Source organism: Chrysemys picta, chromosome 9 (assembly GCF_011386835.1).
Source record: "Chrysemys picta bellii isolate R12L10 chromosome 9, ASM1138683v2, whole genome shotgun sequence".
NCBI lineage: Eukaryota > Metazoa > Chordata > Testudines > Emydidae > Chrysemys > Chrysemys picta.
Genome location: NC_088799.1, coordinates 6969523 through 6989966, shown reverse-complemented (window position 1 = coordinate 6989966; position 20444 = coordinate 6969523). Strand labels below are relative to the sequence as shown.

General features: G+C 63.0%; 1 protein-coding gene across 1 annotated transcript; it reads right to left on the bottom strand.

Moving 5' to 3' along the window:
• Positions 1-568: 568 nt before the first annotated feature.
• On the bottom strand, positions 569-18053 carry PRSS56 (serine protease 56). Its single transcript, XM_065557437.1, has 17 exons — positions 17963-18053; positions 14308-14493; positions 13496-13696; positions 12540-12593; positions 11174-11360; positions 10023-10131; positions 9692-9851; positions 9136-9278; positions 8501-8660; positions 7934-8122; positions 5302-5463; positions 4377-4431; positions 3745-3904; positions 3101-3221; positions 2698-2787; positions 1940-2046; positions 569-1393 (listed from the first exon to the last, which is right to left on the bottom strand). Exons 1-17 carry the CDS (start codon positions 18051-18053, stop codon positions 1220-1222), a joined length of 2349 nt encoding a protein of 782 aa, XP_065413509.1. The 3' UTR covers positions 569-1219.
• Positions 18054-20444: the final 2391 nt, after the last annotated feature.

Genomic DNA, 20444 nt, shown 5'->3' with positions numbered 1-20444 from the left:
CACTCATCCGACAGCTGGGCCTTGGCCTGGAGGAAATGACCTCTCTGGTGCTAACAGCTGCTCCCCGAGCCCGGAAGGCAGCACCAGAGCATGGGAGGAGGGGAACCCTCTCATGGGGCTGGGGAGGCAGGGCCAGGCTGGGGAGAGGGGTGTGAGAGCAGGGGCAGGGGGAGTGTGGATGGAGGGCAGACAGCCTGTGAAGGGCCCCTGGGGGGAGTTTGCCTGTGAAGAATGGTGGATGCTCACCACCTGCTGGAGGCGCTATAGACCACCAGCTGCCCCCTGGCTGAGATGCCCGGGGGGGGGTGGGTGTACAACCCCAAGAGGGGCCCCCGCCTGGCTGAGATGTGGGGTAGGGGTAGAACCCTGGGTGGGGGACTCGCCCAGCTGAGATGCCCGGGGTGGGGGGGGTTGGTAGAACCCTGGGTGGGGAACTCACCCAACTGAAATGCTTGGGGGGGTAGAACCCCAGGTGGGGGGGGCGTTCCCTGGTTGCAATGCCCGGGGTGAAATCCCCTCTGCCCCTCTTTGGCGCCTTGCGGGGTTTGTTTATTACTGACACTTTACCATAAAACATAGATTTAATTTCAAAAATAACCCTTTCTTTGTACAAATAAATAGCTTCCGAGAGGCGCGCCCCCAAGGGGGAGCCTGGGGACCCCCCAAAGGAATCGGCTCCCTCTGGTGGCTGTTTGACAGGGAGCCGAAGCTGCTGGGGCTGGCATGGGGGCCCAGAAACGGGCCTGGGGGCCCAGGGTTAGAGCCCTTTAGGACCCAGCTCTGCCAAGAAAGGAAAGCCCAGGGGGAGGCTGTTCCTTCTAGCTGCCCATGCCCAGGCCCTGCCCTGCCAAGGGGCACACAGCTGCAGTTTGCCTTAGCCCCATGAGGTGCGGGGGGGGGCTGCATTTCAGCCCCATGGAGCCCCTGCATCAGCTGGGGGGCTGGCCCAGACTCCAGGGTGCATGGGAGGTGGAGGGGACCCCTCCAGTCCTGGCTGCCCCCCTGCCTAGGGAAGGCCCTGCTGTGAGGAGCTGGCTTTGAGGTCCCAGCAGTCTCCATGGCAACAGGCTGTGCCAGGCTGGGTCCTGCTTGCTGTGCTGAGGGTCTCGGCCGTTGCCTGGCTCTGGCGCTGCCACGTCTCCAGGCTGGCGCTGAGTAGGGACCCCCGGCCAGCTCTCCTCTCTCCACCAGGGGCCGTCTGGGGGCAGCGGGGGCCGCGTTAGGTCTGCAAAGCTGCCAGTGCCAAGGCGATGAGGCCGGGCATGCTGCGGTACAGCGAGTCGCTCTCCAGCCCTACCAGGGCGGGGAAGGTAGTGGCTTTCCCGCCAACTGTGGCCCGGACCCGCGCCCTGTACAGCCCCTTGGCGTTCTTGGAGCCCAGGTCCACCAGGATCTGTGGGGAGAGGGGAACAGTGTGAGGGGGGGCGGGGGCACAGAGCCGCGAGGGAGCCCCCAGCGGCAGGTGCTCCAGGCTGCACAACGCCTGGGCTGGCAGAACTGCCCTGAGCGTGAGCTGGGGACCTGCCTGCCTCTGGAAGCCGCCTGCCTCACTGCTGTGGGGTGCAGCTGGCTGATAGCCCCTGAAGGGAGCTGGACTCAAGGGCTCCTCTGAGGGGTGGCGCCTGCCCCACCCCTGGCAGTGGGGTTTGAACCCAGGCTGCACGGAGATAAAGGCTAAATGGCTCAGCCCCCAGCTGGCACCTGGAGCCACCACTGGGGGGGACAGAGACCCTCCCCCCACAGCTAGGGGATGAGGCATGTGGGGGGGGGCAATGTGGGGAGTGGGGGAATGGTTGGGTGGGTCTCTCATTGGCAGTAGCCCTTGCAGCCCAGTGGGGCCCTGTGAGAGCCAGGGTGTGGTGCTGGGGGCTGGCCCAGAGCAGTGGCCCCACGGTGGCTGGTCAGCTCCCTGCATTCCCGCGGGGCATGGCTCACTCACCTCCTGGAAGGTCATGGCCAGGTCCCGTTCTGGCACCTGCAGGACCCAGCGGTAGAGCTCCCGCACGGCGCGTACCTGCAGCGCCGCCTCCTGCAGCCCTGGGCAGCCTGTGCCAAAGAGGGGAGGGGCAGTCAGAGCACTCCCTGAAATCCCCCGGCTGGTGGAGCGTCAGAGCGCCAGGAGCTGGTCCTACGGGCCTGTCCCCTGCCACCCAACTGCTGGCATTTCCCTGGTGCCTTTCATCTCAAAGGGGCCAAAAGGGCTTGACATGCTGTACTGGCTGGGCAAGGATCGCTGCAGCCACCTCTGGGGTGGGGGGTAGCCAGTGTGCACAGCAATGTCACACAGCCATTGGGTGGGGGGAGCAAAGACCCTGTTTCCAGCTAAGAGGGCAGGGGGGTTACCTGGCACATGGGGCCAGGGCACTGGGGTTAACAACCCCCTAGCCTGGCAAAGCCCTACCCCTGGGGTCCTGACCCACGAGGGGGAACAGGTAAGCTTGGCCCCGTACTCCTGGGCTGGAGAGGGAAAGGCCTGGAGGGGGCATCGGGCACATCCAAGTGGCACGGGGCCCTGTGCGCTGAGCCCAGCTGCCAGGATGGGTGTAGGGGTGGGTTCAATATGGCTCTGCCCCTACAGGGCACGGTGGAGGCTAGGCACCTCTTGGCTGCAGCAGGGGTCCCAGTGCAACCCTCCCCCCTTAGCCTGGGGGGGGAGCCCGGGCCCTGTACCACACAACTGCTGTGGCGGGGGCATACCTCTGCGATCGCCTGGTCCCTCGTCACTGGGGAGGGCTCCCCCCAGCTCTCGCCTCACCCGCAGGGACAGGCCCCCAGCAGCCGCAGGTCCTGCCACACAGAAAGAGAGAGAGGCTCCAACCACCCCGCGGGGAAAGGGCAGGCTTCCCCCGCCCCCATACGCTGCTAGTGCACCCCCAGCAACACAATGCAACGGCACCCTGAGCTGGCACTGGAGCACCCTAGACCATCTGAGGCCAGGCTGCACGGTCCAGGGCCAGGCCCGGTGGCATGAGGCAGGGCAATGCCATGGCAGATCTAACCGGGCACAGCTGTGCCTTGCACCCCCCACCCCCATGCGAGTAACTAGCTGGGGCGAGCGCCCCAAGACATGCCCCCACCTCACCCCGCCGCAAGCACTTACGGTTCAGCGGGGAGGCAGCTCCCGGCAGGGGCCCTGCTCCTCGGGCCCCCAGCTCAGCCCGCAGCCGCTGGAGAAAGGCCCAGCCATGCCCCTTCAGCGCCTCCACTGCCCCCTCGGCCTGCTGAACCAGAGAGACGCAGGGAGTGAGCGGGGCTGTGTGAGCTGGGCCCGCCTGGGCCACAGAGGCACCCATCGGCAATGCCAGCGACAGCGACCCCAGGTAGTGCTGGGCGCTATGGGAGCAGGGGGCTCCCTGCGGCTGTGGGGCCTGGGGGCTGGGCCAGGGACGTCAGGAAGGGGGTGGGGATGAAGGATGGGACCTGTGCTGGGGATAGATGAGGTGGGGGGGAAGATGGGGTCAGGAAGGAGCTGTGGGGGTGGGGGAGTGTGGGGATCTGTGCTGAGGTCAGGCAGGGAGGGGGTGGATTGATGGGGTCCCAGGGTCAGGTGGGGGGTGCTGGGGTCAGGTGGGATTTACAGCTGTTCCTGCCCCAAGGCTAGGGCCTCGGCAGCCTGCGGGGGCTGGATTTGGGGTCCAGCTGAGTGGGGGGGCAGGTGCCCAGGGGCATCCTCAGGCTGCAGTGCTGCCCTCTTTGGAGAGGCTGGGGGTCCCCCTGCCCCAATCAGAGCCCCCGCCCCCTTACCTGCAGGAAGAGCTGCTCCTCCCCACGGAGTTGCCCAGCAGCCAGTGCAGGAGCTGGGGGGGCCATGTCACCCCCAGCCATGGCGCTCAGCTCCCCCACCCAGTCCTCCAGCGTGGGGCCCACGGCCTGGAACAGCGCCAAGAAGGGTGGGGGCTGGGTCCTGCGACAAGGGGCAGGGTGAGGGGCAGGGAGATGCAGCCCTGCCACGGCCAGCAGCAGAGCATTGCGGGGGGGTCCCAGCAGACCCTGGGATGCGCCAGACAGCACCAGCCCAGGGGACTGTAACCCTGCAGCCAAACCCTCTATTGCCCCCCTTCGAGTCAATTCCACCCTCACACGCCCAGCCTGGTGGGACCGTGCCCGCCGCGGAGCCTGGCTCCCGTGGCCAGCTGGCTGTGCAGGGATGTCTGGGGTGAGGGAGGGATGACACATGACCCCTGGCACTGGCCTGAGCCCCACAGCCTGTCCCCCCCAAACCACAACAGGCCTCTTCCCCCCACAGCCCCTGATCCCTCGCCCCACGTCTGGCCCTGCCCTCCCGCCTCCCCCCACTCCCTCGCCCCATGGCTGGCACCTCTTCCCCCCTCCCTGATCTCACGCCGGGCCCCGCCCAGCCCTGGGACTGGCTTTACCTGCTGGGGGCGCTCGGGAGTTCTTCAGGGCTTGCCTGCCCCTCGGCCCCCTGCCCTGGGGGGACGATACAGGATTCAGTCTCGGCAGCAGGGAGCTGGGGGGCATGTGGGGCAGGGTGGAGGGCTGGCAGCGGGTGGAGCAAGTAGAGGCCATGCTGCCTTGGGCGTGTGCCAGGGAGCTGGCCTGGTGCCCCAGCACAGGCCCAGCCATGGGGTGCGACAGCCCCTGTACAGGCAGCTGGATGCTGTGGGGGTGGAGGGGCAGCCGGCTCCCGGAAAGACCCTGCACCCTGCAGCGCTGAGGAGGGACAGGAGGGGCCAGGCTGTAGCTGAGGCAACTGGGGAGTCCATACTGGGAGTGCCTCCAAAGCCCCCAGTGGAGGTTGGGGGTGGGATCAAGGTTCCCTAAGCAGAGCGAGTGGGTCCCCCTATATCCCCATGCGGGCACAGAGCTGGGATGTGGGGATCCAGAGGCAGGATATGGGGGGGTCTGGGTCGGGAGTCCCTGCCATGGCAAGGGCGGGGGAGGTGGGAAATCCAGGGGGCAGGGGTCCCTGCCATGTTCTGGATGGGGGAAATCTGCGGGGCAGGTACCTGCCATGGCCTGGGAAGGTAGGAGACCCAGGGGGCAGGGGTCCCTGGTGTGGCCTGGGTGGGGGAGGAAGGAGATCGGGGTGATGGAGGTCCCTGGCATGGCCTGGCTGGGGGATGTGGGAGATCTGGGGGGGGGTCCCTCCCTGCCATGGCTCAGCTGGGGGAGGTGGGAGATCCAGGGGGATGGGGGTCCCTGACATGGCCCGGGTAGGAGATTGGGATGGGGGGATGCGAGGGTCCCTGTCGTGGCCCGGACGGAGGAGGTGGGAGATCCAGAGGGGATGGGGGTCCCTGGGAGATCTAGGGGATGGCAGATCTGTGGGGCAGGTACCTGCGGTGGCCCGGCGAGCCCGGACGGGGAAGAGATGCCCATAGAGCTGCTCCATGAAGCGGGGCAGGGTGTGGGTGAAGAAGGCGAAGTCCACCTGGCTTCGGAAGAACTCCTCGGCCCGACGCAGGAAATCCAGCAGCATCTGGGCGTAGGAGCGCAGCTCTGTGAGGAACGGGTGTGACGTTATGAGTGTAATGTAATATCTCATTGGAAGGTGACAGGGCCAGAAAGAGTTAATTACCTCCCAGACTGACCTGACCCGGGGCCGAACTTTAAAGACTAGTTAGGAAGATCTGTAAATGAATAGAGCTTTGAAATGCAGCGGCGTTGTTAGAGGTAGAAGGGTAGATGTTTGCTCAGGTCTTGGGATGTAAGCAAACAAGTCTTGTCTATTGCTATGGCTTTGATTCAAAGATCAAAAAAGGAGTATTACCATTTAGGAAGACACTTGAGTGAAATAGTATTATTGGCTATGTCTCTTTGAATCATAGAATATTGGGGTTGAAAGGGACCTCAGGAGGTCATCTAGTCCAACCCCCTGCTCAAAGCAGGACCAAGCCCCAACTAAATCATCCCAGCCAGGGCTTTGTCAAGACGGGCCTTAAAAACCTTTGAAGGTTGTGGTAACCTTTATCTGAACTGTTTAATGGATAAATTACCCTGTGCTAATTGCCAGGATGTTTAGGAGAAGGAAAGTTAAGCCTATTGTTTTCTCAGGCCAAAAGGCTGCTGGTGATGTATAAAAATCCTGGGACACCGATCCTTCATCTCAGATTTGCTTTGTCACCCTGAATATGGACATTGGACGATAACCTGTGGACTATTTCTAAAAGGACTTTTGGCAACTACCTGAACCTCAAGAATTGAACTCAAGTCTGTCTGTATATTGATCTTTTTCCCAACACTCTCTCTCTTTTCTTTTTTAATAAATTTTAGTTTAGTTAATAAGAATTGGCTATAAGCATGTATTTTGGGTAAGATCTAACTTATCACTTGACCTGGCTCTGGGGTTTGGTCCTTTAGGATCAGGAGAACCTCTTTCTTTCTTTTACAGGGGTATTGGTTTTCATAACCAGTCATCTCCATAACGAGTGGCACTGGTGGTGATACTGGGAAACTGGAGGGAATTGCTTGTATGACTTTGTGATGAAGTGGGGGATTGTCTTGTTTTTTCCTTGTTTTTCCAATGGTTTGCGTGGAGAGGGGGTGGGACTGAGTTTCCCTGGGTGTTACTGGTTTAATGAGGTGATGGGAGAGGGAGTTGTTGTTACAGAGGACCAGCGAGGGAACTTGGGACCCCAGCCAATGGCCTGGAGGATGGATACCCTAGCGACTGGTGACCTGGTAACCCAGAGACCCAGCTCAGGAGTCACAGCTGGTTCTGGTTGGGGGAGGACAATGGGTTGCGCAGAGAGGACCCCGTTGACCTGACCAGCCAGTTCCAGCCAGAGGGGCCAGAGGACAGAAGTGAGGCGAGGAGGCCCAGGCAATCTGTTTACCTGGAGAGAAGACAATGGACAGAGGCGGGGCTTGGGGCCGGTGATATCAGATGCCCAGCTGGGAAGCAGGGGGGCTCTGGGCTGGAGAAGGGGAGCAGGTAGAGCCCACCTGGATGCAGGGGAGAAGGGGATGTGCTGTGCTGAGGGAGGCCAGGCTTGAGGCCCTGAGAGTTTCCTGTGCTGTGTTCAAATGCTCAATAAACCCTCCTGGTTTACGCTGGCTGAGAGTCACTCCGGTCTAGAGAACAGGCTGTATTGTCCCCTTCGGGGGGTGGAGGCCCCGGGGATCCAGAGCGAGTGGACTCCCTGAGGGGGCCCACGGCAGAGCCAGACGTGCTAAGGCTCAGAGAAGTGCGGCTTCAGGATGTGGAGGGACTTAACCCCAAGAGAGAGTGGACCCCCGGGAAGGGCTGTCTCACTGAAAGGGGCACCCCCCACCCATGGACCGCACGGGGCCACGAGTGGGCATGACCTGTGAGTCCGTGACAGATTTATGGTTAGCCAGTGGGGTAAAACCAAAGTCTTCTCCGTTTGGCTGGTTTGGTTTGCCTTGGTGTGCAAAGCAACCCCAGTCTTGGGCTGTCACTGCCCTGCTCTAAGCAATTTGTCCTGAATTGGTATCTCAGTGGTGTCCCGCCAGAGGCAGTATCGTTACATCCGGGTGTTAGCGGGATGTCTCCCAGTGCCCCCGGAGCCTGGGCCCACAGAGCAGCTGGCACTGCCCTCACTCAGCAAGGCCCTTGTCCCTTTAGCTGCGTGGCCTGGGCCTGGGGCACCCTGTGTGCCCTCCCTGTCCTGCTCAGCCCCTACAGCACGTTATCAGCCGCCCCATTAGCTATAGGACCCCAATCTCACCCCCTGGCCCTGCTCTGCTCCCCCCACCCTTCCCTCGGGCGGACCCATCTGCAGGGTGGGAGCAACAGAGGGTAGTTCTGACCTCGGGAGGCAAGGGATTGGTCCCAGTTTGTGGGCATAAGCTTGAGGCCTGACGAGTGCTGAGGGTCAGAGTCCCTGGGCCACGGATCACGCCAAGAGCTCAGGTTGTGTGTCCCAGGCCTCCCAGCCCGATGCCCCCGAGCCCACAGGCTCTGCGCCCGGGCAGCGCCCAGCCCCTCCCGGCCAGCGCCACTCACCACATCTCCTCCTCTTCATCCTGCAGGTCTCCTCGGCGACCCGGGCACAAGCAGCCTGGCCTTGGGGCGGGGCACACGACTGGGCATAGAAGGAGCACAGGTGGGCGAGCTCAGCACGCTGGCGCTCGCCGGGCAGCTGGGATGCGGCCAGCAGCTCGAAGCAGGTGGGCTCTCTGCTCTCGGGTGATTCTGGGGAGGGCAAGGGGCTAGGTGTCAGGGACACAGAGAAAGGGCCACACCCCTGGGCACCGCCCCACCCCTCCCCTGGGGGACCCTCGGATGCTGCCCCAGCCCTCCCCAGGGGGGACCACTGGCACCACCCCCTGTGGGACTCCCGGGCGTTGCCCCACCACATCCTCCTATCCTGCTTACAGACACTCAGGTGTCCTAGTGGCTCTGTTCCCTGCCCTGGCACTGCCATCTGGGCCCCCTTCCCACCTATGGCTGATGGTGCCCTGCAGTGCCCGGTCCCAGCTAGCCAATGCCCATTCCTCCATGGGGTTCAGGCTGCTCTGCCCTGGAGTGTGCCCTCTGCAGCCCTGCTGCCAAGCCGGCCATGGCACTCACTGTCCATCTGGCGGCGGATCCAGTCAGCGAAGGCCGTCACGCGGGTGTACACGCCCGGCTTGCCCTGTTCCCCACAGCCGTCCCCCCATGACGTGATGCCGTACAGCACGGACTGCTGCGACCCGGACTCCTGGCACGTCAGGGGCCCGCCCGAATCTCCCTGGGGGAGAAGCAGCCACAGGCTGGCACGAAGCATGGGCAGGGTTGGGCAAAGCAGGGACCAGCTCTAAGGTCCCCCAGGAGCACTTGGCCTAGGAAGCCCCTCTCCACCCAGCCCCATCTGGCCATTGGCCACTTTGGGTAGAGGGTAAACTGAGTCACGGAGCCGGGCAGGCCCTGGCCAGCAGCTGAGCCAGCAATAGGACCTAGGAGTCATGGGCTCCTAAATGGTCAAGATTAAGGGAGCCCCCCCTGCTCTGCCCTGCCCCAACTAGGCAGCCCCCCCATGCCTGGCTCTGCCAGCAGGTCACGCCCAGTGGAGGGATTCCAGCCTGGTGTGTGCCAGCCCCAGCAGGTAGCAGCTCACAGTGGTGGATTGCAGTGACACTGCCGGCCTTGGGACTGGCTACTCCATGCCTGGCCCACTGCGGGGGGGGGGCACCCCCTCCTCACCCTGGGACCCCCCCAGCCGTTACCTGGCAGGAGTCGATGCCGCCGGCCAAGTAGCCGGCGCAAAACATGGCATTGGTGAGCAGCTCCTTGCCCAGTGCGCTGCGGCAGGCGTCCTGGCTCAGCACGGGCACCCGAGCCTCCATCACCACCTCGGCCGATGGCCCCTCTGCCAGGGCAAAGAGCAAGTCATGGGAGGGGGCTGCTGCCCCCACTGTGCCCCCCACCCCTGCGGTGCCTGGGCCTAGCGCCCGGGCAGCAGGGAGCCATCCCCGGCCCGTCTGCAGCGCCAGAGCCATCCCCGCTGTGTGCCGGGCTGATAGGAGCCGTGCTGGGGGCGCGAGGGCAGCACCCGGGGCTGGCCCAGGGCAGCACCTGGCTGCTGGGTTGGCTGAGATGCCAGATGCCCTGTCCCAGCTTTGGGGAGATGTCCGGGTCGCTGGGGCCCACTGGCCTCCAGAGGACGCTGCTCCGGCAGGGAAAGCGCCTGGACCAACCCCCACTGCCCTGGCAGGGGGCCCGCCAGCAGGGGGCGCAGGAGAACACTGGGCGGCACTGGCCCCGGCCCCGCCCCTCACCTACCTTGGTAGAGGGACCCCCAGCCGGCGATGTAGCAGGGCGTCCCTGGGCCGGGCTCCTCGGGACCGTCGGGCAGGCACACCGGGCTCAGCCATGCCGAGGGGGCCACCGGGCGCCCCAGCTCCAGCAGCGCCATGTCACTGTGGAAGGTCTTGGGGTTGAACTGTGGGGGAGAGGAGCAGGGGGTCAGGGAGTGGGGGGTGGTCAGGGTGCTGGGGGATTGGGATACTGGGGGCAGTCGGGGCCTCGGGAGGGCAGGGGGGACAGGTGGCACGCTGGGCACAGGCGCCTGGGGCAGGCAGGTGGGGGACATGCTGGGGGGCCTTCCTCTTACCTTGGGGTGGGTGATGATGCGGTTGACGGGCAGCACCTGCTCGCCCTCGTCCCACTTGGCGAGATCGTAGTCCCCCACCACCACCGTCCAGGCCAGCTCATTGCGGTTCCTGCGAGGGGGTGGAGCAGGGAATGAGGGGGGGCAGGCTGTGACGAAGTGGGACTGTTCTTAATGTTTCCTCTGAATACTGTGTGGGTGCCTCAGTTTCCCCTATGCATTTCTTAAGTCTCCAGTGTGCATAATTGGCCGACACTCTGTATCCTGGCAACAAATGGCCGGGGCCCTTCCCCCCTGCAAGGAAATAGCTAAAGGTGAACAAAGAGATCAGGTGACCTCCTGGCCCGGGAAAGAGACAAAGGCCAGAGGAGGAGGGGCTGGAGGGGGTTTCAGTTTGGAGCTGGCTGGGGATCGGAAGTGAGTGCAGATGGGGTTGTCTGACTCACTGCCCCCCAAAATGGACCCGGCTGAGGGGTCCTGTTCTCTGTACCTACAAGCTCTGTTTTAGACCATGTTCCTGTCATCTAATAAACCTCTGTTTTACTGGCTGGCTGAGAGTCACATCGGACTGCAAAGTGGGGGTGCAGGACCCTCTGGCTTCCCCAGGACCCCGCCTGGGCGGACTCGCTGTGGGAAGCGCACGGAGGGGCATATGCTGAATGCTCCAAGGTCAGACCCAGGAAGGTGAAGCCGTGTGAGCTTCTTGCCCTGAAGACAATCTGCTCCAAGGGAGAGGAGGCTCCGCAAAGTCCTGACTGGATTTGTGGGGAGCAGCTCCAGAGCATCGCCTAGGGACTCCGTGACACAGATAGAGCCAGGCCCCCTCCCGCTCCCCCCACAGGGGATCTGGCCCCAGGCACGTCTGCCAGCTGGGCCCCTGGGGCTCCCCGCCCTGGGGCTCAGCTGCCCTGCGCCAGGCACCTTCCCCCCATCAGGGGGCAGCAGGGCTAGGCCCGAGCAGTGGCTGGGCAGGGTGGCATGGTGAGGGGGAGGCTGCCCCATTGCCTTTGGGAGCCGAGCTGCACAGGGGCCGTGCCCTGTGGCTGGGGCAGCCCAGCCCGTCTCTGCCCTGGGCTGGCACTGGCCAGCTGCCCTCAGTGCTCCCATGGGAGATGCCCCCGCTCCGCGCCCCCTGGGACTAGCCCCAGCCATACCCGGTGAAGCAGTGCGCAGCCGTGAGGACCCAGGTGGCCCCCACCAGCACCCCGCCGCACATCAGCTCCCCGCCCAGCCGCACCGAGACCAGCCAGGGCCAGGCGCCCCGCGGGGCCACGCTGCCCCCCACGATCTTGCCCTTGGCTGCTGTGGCATTGGGTGCCACCACCCCCCGGCCACACGTCCCTGGGGAGGAAGAGAGAGAGAGAGAAGAGATCAGATGGGGGAGAGGGAGGAGGTTCCCCCACAGCTTTGCCAATGCCCCTCACTCCTGACCCGCAGCCCCCTGCCAGCCCAGCCCTGCCCCCCCCAGTTCTGCCAATGCCCCTCACTCCCGACCTGCAGCCCCCTGCTATCCTTGTGCTACATGTTTCATGAGACAAGAGGCTCAATTGGGCCCCAATATTCTTGGGTGCCACCAAGGGCCCAACCTTGGGCCCCTCTCCAGGCCCAAATAGGCGGGTTAGCGCGTCTGTTCCTTTAACAGGGCTGGGTCCAGCCTGGGGCTGGGAGCTGGAGTGGAACGGCCTGTCTGTGGAGCTGTCATGCTTAATGCCAGGAGTGCTTAATAACAAGGCGTGTGTGTGTGTGCGTGTGTGTGTGCACGTCAGGAATGCACTGCACAGTGCGTGTGTGTCTGTGCCGGGGATGCACTGCACAGTGCGTGTGTGTCTGTGCCGGGGATGCACTGCGCGGTGCGTGTGTGTCTGTGCCGGGGATGCACTGCACGGTGCGTGTGTGTCTGTGCTGGGGATGCACTGCACGGTGCGTGTGTGTCTGTGCCGGGGATGCACTGCACGGTGCGTGTGTGTCTGTGCTGGGGATGCACTGCACGGTGCGTGTGTGTCTGTGCTGGGGATGCACTGCACGGTGCGTGTGTCTGTGCCGGGGATGCACTGCACAGTGTGTGTGTGTCTGTGCCGGGAATGCACTGCACGGTGTGTGTGTGCGCGTGCTGGGGATGCACTGCACGGTGCGTGTGTGTGTGGGCTGGATACTCACGCAGCTGTGTCCTGGGGCAGCTGCGGGCTCCCCTACAGTCCTGCCAGTTGCCGACACCGACCTCGGTGCCCACGCAGGCAGCGAGGGCTGAGGGGTGGCGCTGTGGCCCCATGCAAGCTTGGCAGGGTGGGTAGAGGGTACGAGGAGCTCAGCAAGCTGTGCCCATCCAGGGTGAACCCAACGGGGCAGCTACCCCTGCCCCCATGGGGCCTCTGCCCCATCGCCACGTGTCGCTGAAGCTGGGGCACATGGGAAGGCATGTCCCTGCCTGGCAGCAGGGCGATGCCCAGCCCTCATTCCTGTGCCCACCACACACCTGGGATGGGGTGTGGCCCCAAACCCCTGGAGCAGCTGCAGACTGACCTGGTGCCGGCTGGTCCGAGAGGCCGTTCATATCATCCATGTTGCTCTGCAGCCCTGCAGGGATACGAGACCCGAGGGATGGGCCACGCTGCCGGGCACACATGCCACCTGTGTGCCGGGGCCTCCTGCACTCCCCACCCACCCCCCGGCTGGGCCCCTTCACAGCCCCCCAGGGCTGCGGAAATCAGCCTCCTGCCCGGGCTGGGATTTCCCTGCCATTTGGTGTTTGTTATTGTAGGGTCTCCTGAGAGCGTGGGGGCTGCTCACAGTGGTTTGTGTATTGTAGGGTCTCCCAGGAGCAAAACCCAGCTACTCAGTGGGCTGGGGTCGTCCAATTGGGGAGGAGCTGTAACAGCCTGGGACCTAGAGGCTCCCTCGCTCTGCCCCATCTGTGGGTGGGGGCAGGGGGGTGTTTGCCCTGACGCCATCCCTCTAGGAGGGGATGGGGCTGCGGGGCAGAGCAGTGGGGACCAGAGCCCAGTGCTGGGGCCTGATCTGGGCCTGTTTTCCCTGCACTGTGCACCGCGGGTCACTCGCCCAGCAGCATTGCCCAGTTGTCCGGGCTCCCTGTTTGTTATTGTAGGGTCTCCTGTGAGATCCCGCCATCAAACCAGCCCAAGCTGAGCCTAGTGTTGTGGGTGCAGCCCAAAGGGGCGGTGGAGAGCCCTGTGCTGCCCAGCGGCGCCCCCTGTGGGTGCAGCTGAGGGTGGCGGCTGGCACAGCAGGCCAGGGGAGAGATGGGAGCCGAGCCACATTCGGCACCAGCTCCTGGGCTAGGGGTGCTGTGGGGGGATGAGCTTAGCCCCAGTGGGTGACCCCCGGGCGGGGGGAGGGGCTGGGGCTGGCGTCACTTAGCCAGAGACCAGGTGGGCCATCCCCCTGCTTGGTGAACTCCACTGAGCTGAGGTCGGGCTTCACCCACCCACCCCGTGCCCCCGATCTGGGCTGGCACCTACTGCACTCCTGCAGGCGCAGCTGGCAGTGCCCAGCCATCAGCCGGACGCAGGCGTCAGGGCTCAGGGCGTCAGCGGGGCACAGGCGCTGGTACGGGGCACACGCCTTGCTCAGTGCCCAGTTCCTCTCGGCCTGCTCCGGGGTAGCCTGGGCTTCCAGGACAGCCTGGCAGCTGGGCAGGGGAGCCACAGGGGCCTCCGGGGCTGGGGAGAGAGGAGACAGGTCAGAGTGGAGCCCACTCCCCACCCACAGGCTATGCACAGGGCCGGGCTATCAGCCAAGGGCACCATGCTGCCGAATTTCCTTCCTTACCCTCACGCCCTCCCTCCGGTTCTTCCCCCATAGTGCAGTCTGAACACCCATTGGATTGGCCCTTGTTTGTTATTGTAGGGTCTCTCCAGAGAGCTGGGCTGCGCGCACATGGGTTTGTTATTGTAGGGTCTCTCCAGAGAGCTGGGCTGCGCGCACATGGGTTTGTTATTGTAGGGTCTCTCAGGAGTGTAGGGCTGTCTGTGGGGGATGGTGCTGCCCACACAGGTTAGCCATCCTCGCCCCTGCGTGGTGTTACCAAGACAGCTGTGAGGCCGCCTGCGCTGGTTTGTTATTGTAGGGGCGCTCGCTGGAGCGAACAGGCTGTTGGCAACAGCAGGGCTACTGCTGCTCCGGCAGGTCACCCCAGCCTGCTCCACCAATGACCTCCCTGCCATGGGGCTGCCACTGACCAGGGGACAGGCCATGGGGCCTCGTGCAGGAGCCCCCAGCCAGCCTGCGCTGCTGGTGTGTGTGGCCGGGCGGGCGGGGGGCTGGCACTCACGGGCACACTCCCCGCTCCGGTTGCCGCAATCCCCAAAGAGGCAGGGCGCGCACTCCCCACACTCCCGCAGCCGCCGCTCGTGCTCGGCCAGCGCCCCCTCCAGGGCCACCAGGGCGCTCTTCAGGGCGGCCTCTAGGACCAGCGTCCCCCGGCTGGACAGTGCTGCAGAGAGAGAGAGAGAGGAGCCTGGTCAGCCCTAGCTCACAGCCCTGACTGCCAGCCCCTTTGGCCTGGAGGGCGGCTCCAAGCCCCCTTGCCTCCCCTTGGGGCTGCTCTCGCTTCCGCTGCACCTCAACCACGCCCCCTCCCTACCCCTGGCCACGCCCCCCCAGGCAGGGGGATCCCAGAGCACAGTTCCACCCCTCTTCTCCCCATTGGGCCTCTATGTGACTGAGGGTCCGGAGTGCAGGGAACAGACCAAAGCGGGACAATGCCAGGCCCGAGCAGCCGGGGAGATCATAGAATATCAGGGTTGGAAGGGACCTCAGGAGGTCATCTAGTCCACCCCCCTGCTCAAAGCAGGACCAAGCCCCTGACAGATTTTTGCCCCAGATCCCTAAATGGCCCCCTCAAGGATTGAACTCACAACCCTGGGTTTAGCAGGCCAATGCTCAAACCACTGAGCTATCCCTCCCCACAATGTGGGGGTGAGCTGGGTCCTCCTGCCAGCCTCGGCCTCTCCTGCAGTAGCTGGCCCCGGTCCAATCCTGCATATGGGGATCCCTCTGCCTGGGTTTGGCTCGCCCTGGCGTGGGGCCTGTCTCTCCCCCTCGGGGCTCAGGCAGTTGTGGTTACTGTCCCCACTGGGTGGGATCCCGTCCCATGCCTGGCGGTGAGGGGCAGCGAGCGATGGGAGCCCCCCTCACCGGCGCTCCGGGGCAATGGCATTCCAGCTGGCGAGCCAAGCAGGAGTCGTGAAGCCATGTGCCTCCCAGGCAGCAAGGAGCCAGCAAGGAGGGTCTTTCCCCTGTTGTGCCTGAGCCTCACAGAGCATGTGTGTGGAGCCACGCTGCCCCAGGGGGTCCCGAGGTGGGGCCCACCCTCACCCTGGGCAAGCTGGCACACAGAGGGCGAAGGGGCTTGCCCATGGTCCCAGGTGGGCACCTGGCAAAGCGGAGAATAGGACCATGGAGTCCTGGCTCCCCCGTGTGCATTGTGTGCGTTGCAGGTCGGACACACAGGGCGCTCCCCTGCGGCATGGCGCGGCGCCCAGGTTTCAGGCCAGCCGCTTCCAGGCCTGTAGAGGCTGAGTACCGAGTGCCAGGCTCTGGGAGTGGGGGAGAGCTGAGCTTGGGATCCGATTCAGCTTGTCTGGGCACCCTCCGCCTCCCAAATGACAATGGGCTTGTCAGGGCTTCGCGCCACAACACGGGCGTGTGCTGGGCACAGGGCACGGTGCTTAGCAACCAGACTCACTGCAGGGAAGGTGCCCTGCCCCTCCAGCCGGGGTTAGATATGCATTTGCACTGGGGGGGCGTTGCATTGGCAATGGGGTGTGTGCATTGGGGGGTTGTTTGCATGGGGGGGGGGCGCGTTGGGGATTTCATTGAGGGGTGTGTGACGTTGTGCCATCTATATGGTTTTATAAAAACATGATAATAAGTGAATATAATGTAACTGGGATATGCTTCATGCAAAAGGTCTCTTGTAAGGTATCATTACAAAGCTTATAATCTACTGAGTGTGGTCATCCTATTTGTATAAATGTACCACTCTTTTATCTAAAACTAGAAATATGAAATATAACTCTGAGGGCCTAGTGTAATTATGCAAAGTGTGGGCCATTAATGGTGGTTTGGAATCTTAATAACTCCCATTAACCAGGACCATTGTCTGCAGATGGCTGTGTTTACCTGTGAGTCTTCCTGTATACCTGTGTGCTGGCAAGTGGGTAATGAAGTCTTGCGGTGACATGTGATCATGTCACCTGACCTGGAATCCATCTTTAACCTGGTGCTTTTCCAGTGTGTGTGGGGGGCAACCCAAGGGGACAAAGGGTTTCCACCTTATGCAAAAAATATATAAAGGGGTGGAAAAGAACAAAAAGAGGGAGAGGAGCCATCATGAAGAATCCCCTAGCTACCACCTGAGCTACAACAAGAGCTGTACCAGGGGAAAGAATTGTGCCCAGGCCTGGAAGTTGTCCAGTCTGAGAAAAACTTACTGAAGCATCTCTGAGGGTGAGATTATCTGTATTCAGTTTGATTAGACATAGATTTGCGCATTTTATTTTATTTTGCTTGGTGACTTACTTCGTTCTGTTACTAATTGGAACTACTTAAATCCTACTTTCTGTATTTAATAACATCACTTTTTATTTATTAATTAACTCAGAGTATGTATTAATACCTGAGGGAGCAAACAACTGTGCATCTCTCTCTATCAGTGTTATAGAGGGTGAACAATTTATGAGTTTGCCCTGCATAAGCTTTATACAGGGTAAAACGGATTTATTTGGGTTTAGACCCCATTGGGAGTTGGGCATCTGAGTGCTAAAGACAAGCACACTACTGTGAGCTGTTTTCAGGTAAACCTGCAGCTTTGGGGCAAGTAATTCAGACCCTGTGTTGGAGCAGACTGGAGTGTCTGGCTCAGCAAGACAGGGTGCTGGAGTCCTGAGCTGGCAGGGAAAACAGAAATAGAAGTAGTCTTGGCACATCGCTTGGCAGCTCCCAAGGGGGTTTCTGTGATCCAACCCGTCACAGGATGCATGCGTGTGTTTGCAGGGGGGTATTTGCATGGGGAGAAGGGTTGTGTTTGCATTGGGTGTAGTTGCATTAGCGGGTTGCATGAGCAGTGATGCATTGCGGGCTTGCTCTGGGGGGTGGCCTGCGTGTGTTTGTGTCAGTGAGAGTCCACTGCCTTTTACAGGGGCGCTCAGGTTCCCAGGAGCTACCTCAGAGCCCGGCCCGGGACCCCAAGGGCCAATCCAAGGCTCCCCATGCGGGGCTCCGCCCGCCCCTTCGCCTGGGAATTCCCACCCAAGGAGCAAGGCAGGGTTTGGCTGCAGTGGCTGAGGTTCAGGGATGAGCCCACCCCGGACCTTGTATTTTCGATTACTCTGCAAAAGCCAACAGGTGCATGCAGGGTGGGGCCAGCTCCCTCCCCCACACATCTTCCCCTCGGCCCTTCCTGCTCCCAGCAGTGCCCCCCACGGGCCTGACCAGCCCCTGCAAAAAGCCCAGGGCGGCCACCATGAAACCCACCAGGATGGGAGCCCCGAGTCATTGCAATGAACCACACGGCCCCGGGGATCCCCGGGGGGGACGGGGACCGCGAAGGGGTTTGCCCACTGTCCCAAATGAGCAGCAGACAAAGCTGGGAATATAGGACCCAGGAGTGCTGGCTCCCAGCTGCCCTGATCTAACCATTAGACCCTACTCCCCTCTCAGAGCCAGGAATGGGACCCAGGAGTCCTGATTCCCAGCCCCCCCTGCTCTAACCACTAGACCCTACTCCCCTCCCAGAGCCAGGAACGGGACCCGGGAGGCCTGGTTCCCAGAACTACCCCCACACACACCTCCTTGGCAGCCGCACCAATCCTGTAAGCAAAGCCCCCTGGCAACAAACGAGCCCCTTGCCTGGAGCCTGGTTGCCCAGTGGGGCTCTGCCTGGGCTGAGCAGGGACTGGTGCCCCACCGGTGCCCGCACTCACCTTGCAGGACGCTGGCTGGCACCTGGTGAAGCTCCTTGCCCACGGGGGCGCCAGCCGTCAGCTGCAGGAGGCAGACCAGCGGCAGCAGCATGGTGTGGCAGGTGGGAGCACTACGCTGGTTCTGGGCCGGCTCTTCCCCTCTGCCTGCCTGGCCGCTGGGCCGGGAGCTGGGGTCCCCCCCTCGCTCCTCGTCTCCACCGCTGCGTGCTCTGGAGCTGACAGGGGAACAATGAGTCCCGGGGCGAATGGCGTTGTATATATACAGTGCCCCAGGGGGGGCCGGGGCCGCGCTTTCCCATGCTGGGGGACACACAAACGGCTGAATTCATTAAGGCAGTGCCCGGCGGTGGTGCCAGGGCCCTGCCGTGGGGATGGGCCGGGAAGGTGCCGGTAAATGGGGGCGGGAGGGGAGCTGATCCAGTTGGAATTCATTAGGGTGGTGAGTTCTCCGGGCCCGGGCTGGCTGGCTTGGGAGCGGGGGCCTGGCTGCAGCCTTCCCCGGGCTGAATGAGCTCATTGTTCCCGGTCCCCGAGCGGGCGGCCCCATCAAAGAGCCCCCTAATGATCACAGGCGACCCGCGGGCCTTGATCATTTTCACGCTTTTAGCCTCGCCAAGCCGCCGTTGTCAGTTCACATCACTGCGGCCCCGGCACGGACTTGGGGCCCGGGCCCCCCCAAACGGCCCGGCTGTTAGCGGCTGGGCTGGGGGCTCGGGCTGAGAACGGACGCGTCAGCAAATCCGGCCAAGGCCCCGGGGTTCTGGTGCCGACGCGCCCGCCCGCTCGCCCAGAACGATTTGTGACGCACGGCCTCGCCGTGCCCACAGGCACCCGCGCTGTCCTGTGCCCTGTCGGGGAGGTGGTGATGGCAGGGCCTGGGGAGGGGAGGCAGGGCCTGGTGCTTGGGGGAGGACAGTGGAGAGATTCTCACTCGCTCCCTGGGATCCCCACCTGTCCCACACACCTCCCTGGCTTCACTACCCCCCTGCCCCTGTGCCCCCATCACCCCCTCTGAACATTGGGGCTGTTCAGCTTGGAAAAGAGACAACAAAGCGGGGGATTTACTAGAGGTCTGTAAAATCACGACTGCTGTGGAGACAGTGAATAGGGCTGTGTTATTTACTCTTTCACGTCATACAAGAACCAGAGGTCACCCGATGCCATTAAGAGGCAGCAGCTTGAAGACAAAGTAGAGGACATACTTTTTGATCTCATGCACAATTCATCTGTGGAACTCCTTGCCAGGGGATGTTGTGAAGGCCAAAAGTAGAACTGGGTTCAGAAGAGACCTGGAGTAGTTGAGGAAGGATAGGTCCATCGATGGCTATTAGTGAAGATGGTCAGGGACACAACCCCATGCTCGGGGTGTCCCTAAACCTCTGACTGCTGGAAGCCAGGAGTGGAAGGCGGGGGTGAATCCCCCCATAACGGCCCTGTTCTGTACGCTCCCCCTGCAGCTCTGGTATGGGCCACTGTCAGAGGCAGGATACTGGGCTGGGTGGCCCATGGTCTGAGCCAGGAGGGCAGAGCTCTGTATTTCGGAAGGGCCTGTCACCCATGGGTGCAGGCATAGCCGTCCTCAGGAGCCTGGCCTAGCGTGCTGGGATCCAGGGGCTGCGGGCAGAACCCATCCCAGCTCAGCAGTGATGGGAGCCAGGCAGGGTCACTCGCTGTCTGCCTTGCTGGGGAGCCCCAGGGCGGAGCAAGGGTGCCTCCCTGTCAGCAGGGGGGTGCTATCAACCGGGACTTTGGGAGGCAGGGCTGGGCCCCCAGGCAGGGAGTGCAGGGACCTTCGGAGAGCTCCGGGCGCCCTCAGGCCGGCCGCTTGGCACCACGCAGAGCAGCTGTGGCGGGGGCTGGGAGCTCAAGGCCTGGTGAGTTTCAGGAAGCAGGGACCCGAGCAGATCCTGGCAGGCTGGGCCAGGGGGCGTGTGGGGCATTGCCCAGCTCTGTCTGGCCTGGGGGGGGCACTGCCCAGTTCTGTCTGGGCCAGGGGGGCATTGCCTGGCTCTATCTGGGCTGGGGGGGGCATTGCCCAGCTCTGTCTGGGCTGGGGGGGCATTGCCCGGTTGTCTGGGTGAGGCAGACACTGCTCCCCACTGTCTCTGGGCCGGGGGCCGTTGCCCGGTTCCCCCGTCTCTCTGCCGAGGTGCTGGGGCCTGCAGCCGTCTCTGTCCCGCTCTGCACACAAGCCGGCTGATGATGACATTGCGTTGCCTGGGCCTTAATTGTCCTACAATGTGTCCCTGACAATAGCCGCTTCTCTGGCGGATCAAAGGGCCGCGATTGCCGCGGGTGAGCCAGCCGGGGCTGCTGGCACTGGGACAGGGGCAAAGGGAAAGATGAAAGGCCCCGAACCACTGATGCTGCTTCTGCATGTTCCCACCTCGGCCCCTCCCCGCTTCTGGCAGCCGGCCAGGGCAGGGGGCACGTAAACCCTTCTGCGGAGGGGGGATTTCAGCCCCCCTCTTTGCAGGCTCCG

Excerpts from the sequence above, each read along its gene's own strand:
- PRSS56 (XM_065557437.1), bottom strand. The coding sequence starts at position 18,053 with ATGCTGCTGCCGCTGGTCTGCCTCCTGCAGCTGACGGCTGGCGCCCCC. Across the intron at positions 12,594-13,495 it reads GCTGCGCCTGCAGGAGTGCA|GGCTGCAGAGCAACATGGAT; the intron begins GTAGGTGCCAGC and ends GTATCCCTGCAG. Across the intron at positions 3,222-3,744 it reads AGGAGCAGCTCTTCCTGCAG|CAGGCCGAGGGGGCAGTGGA; the intron begins GTAAGGGGGCGG and ends TCTCTGGTTCAG.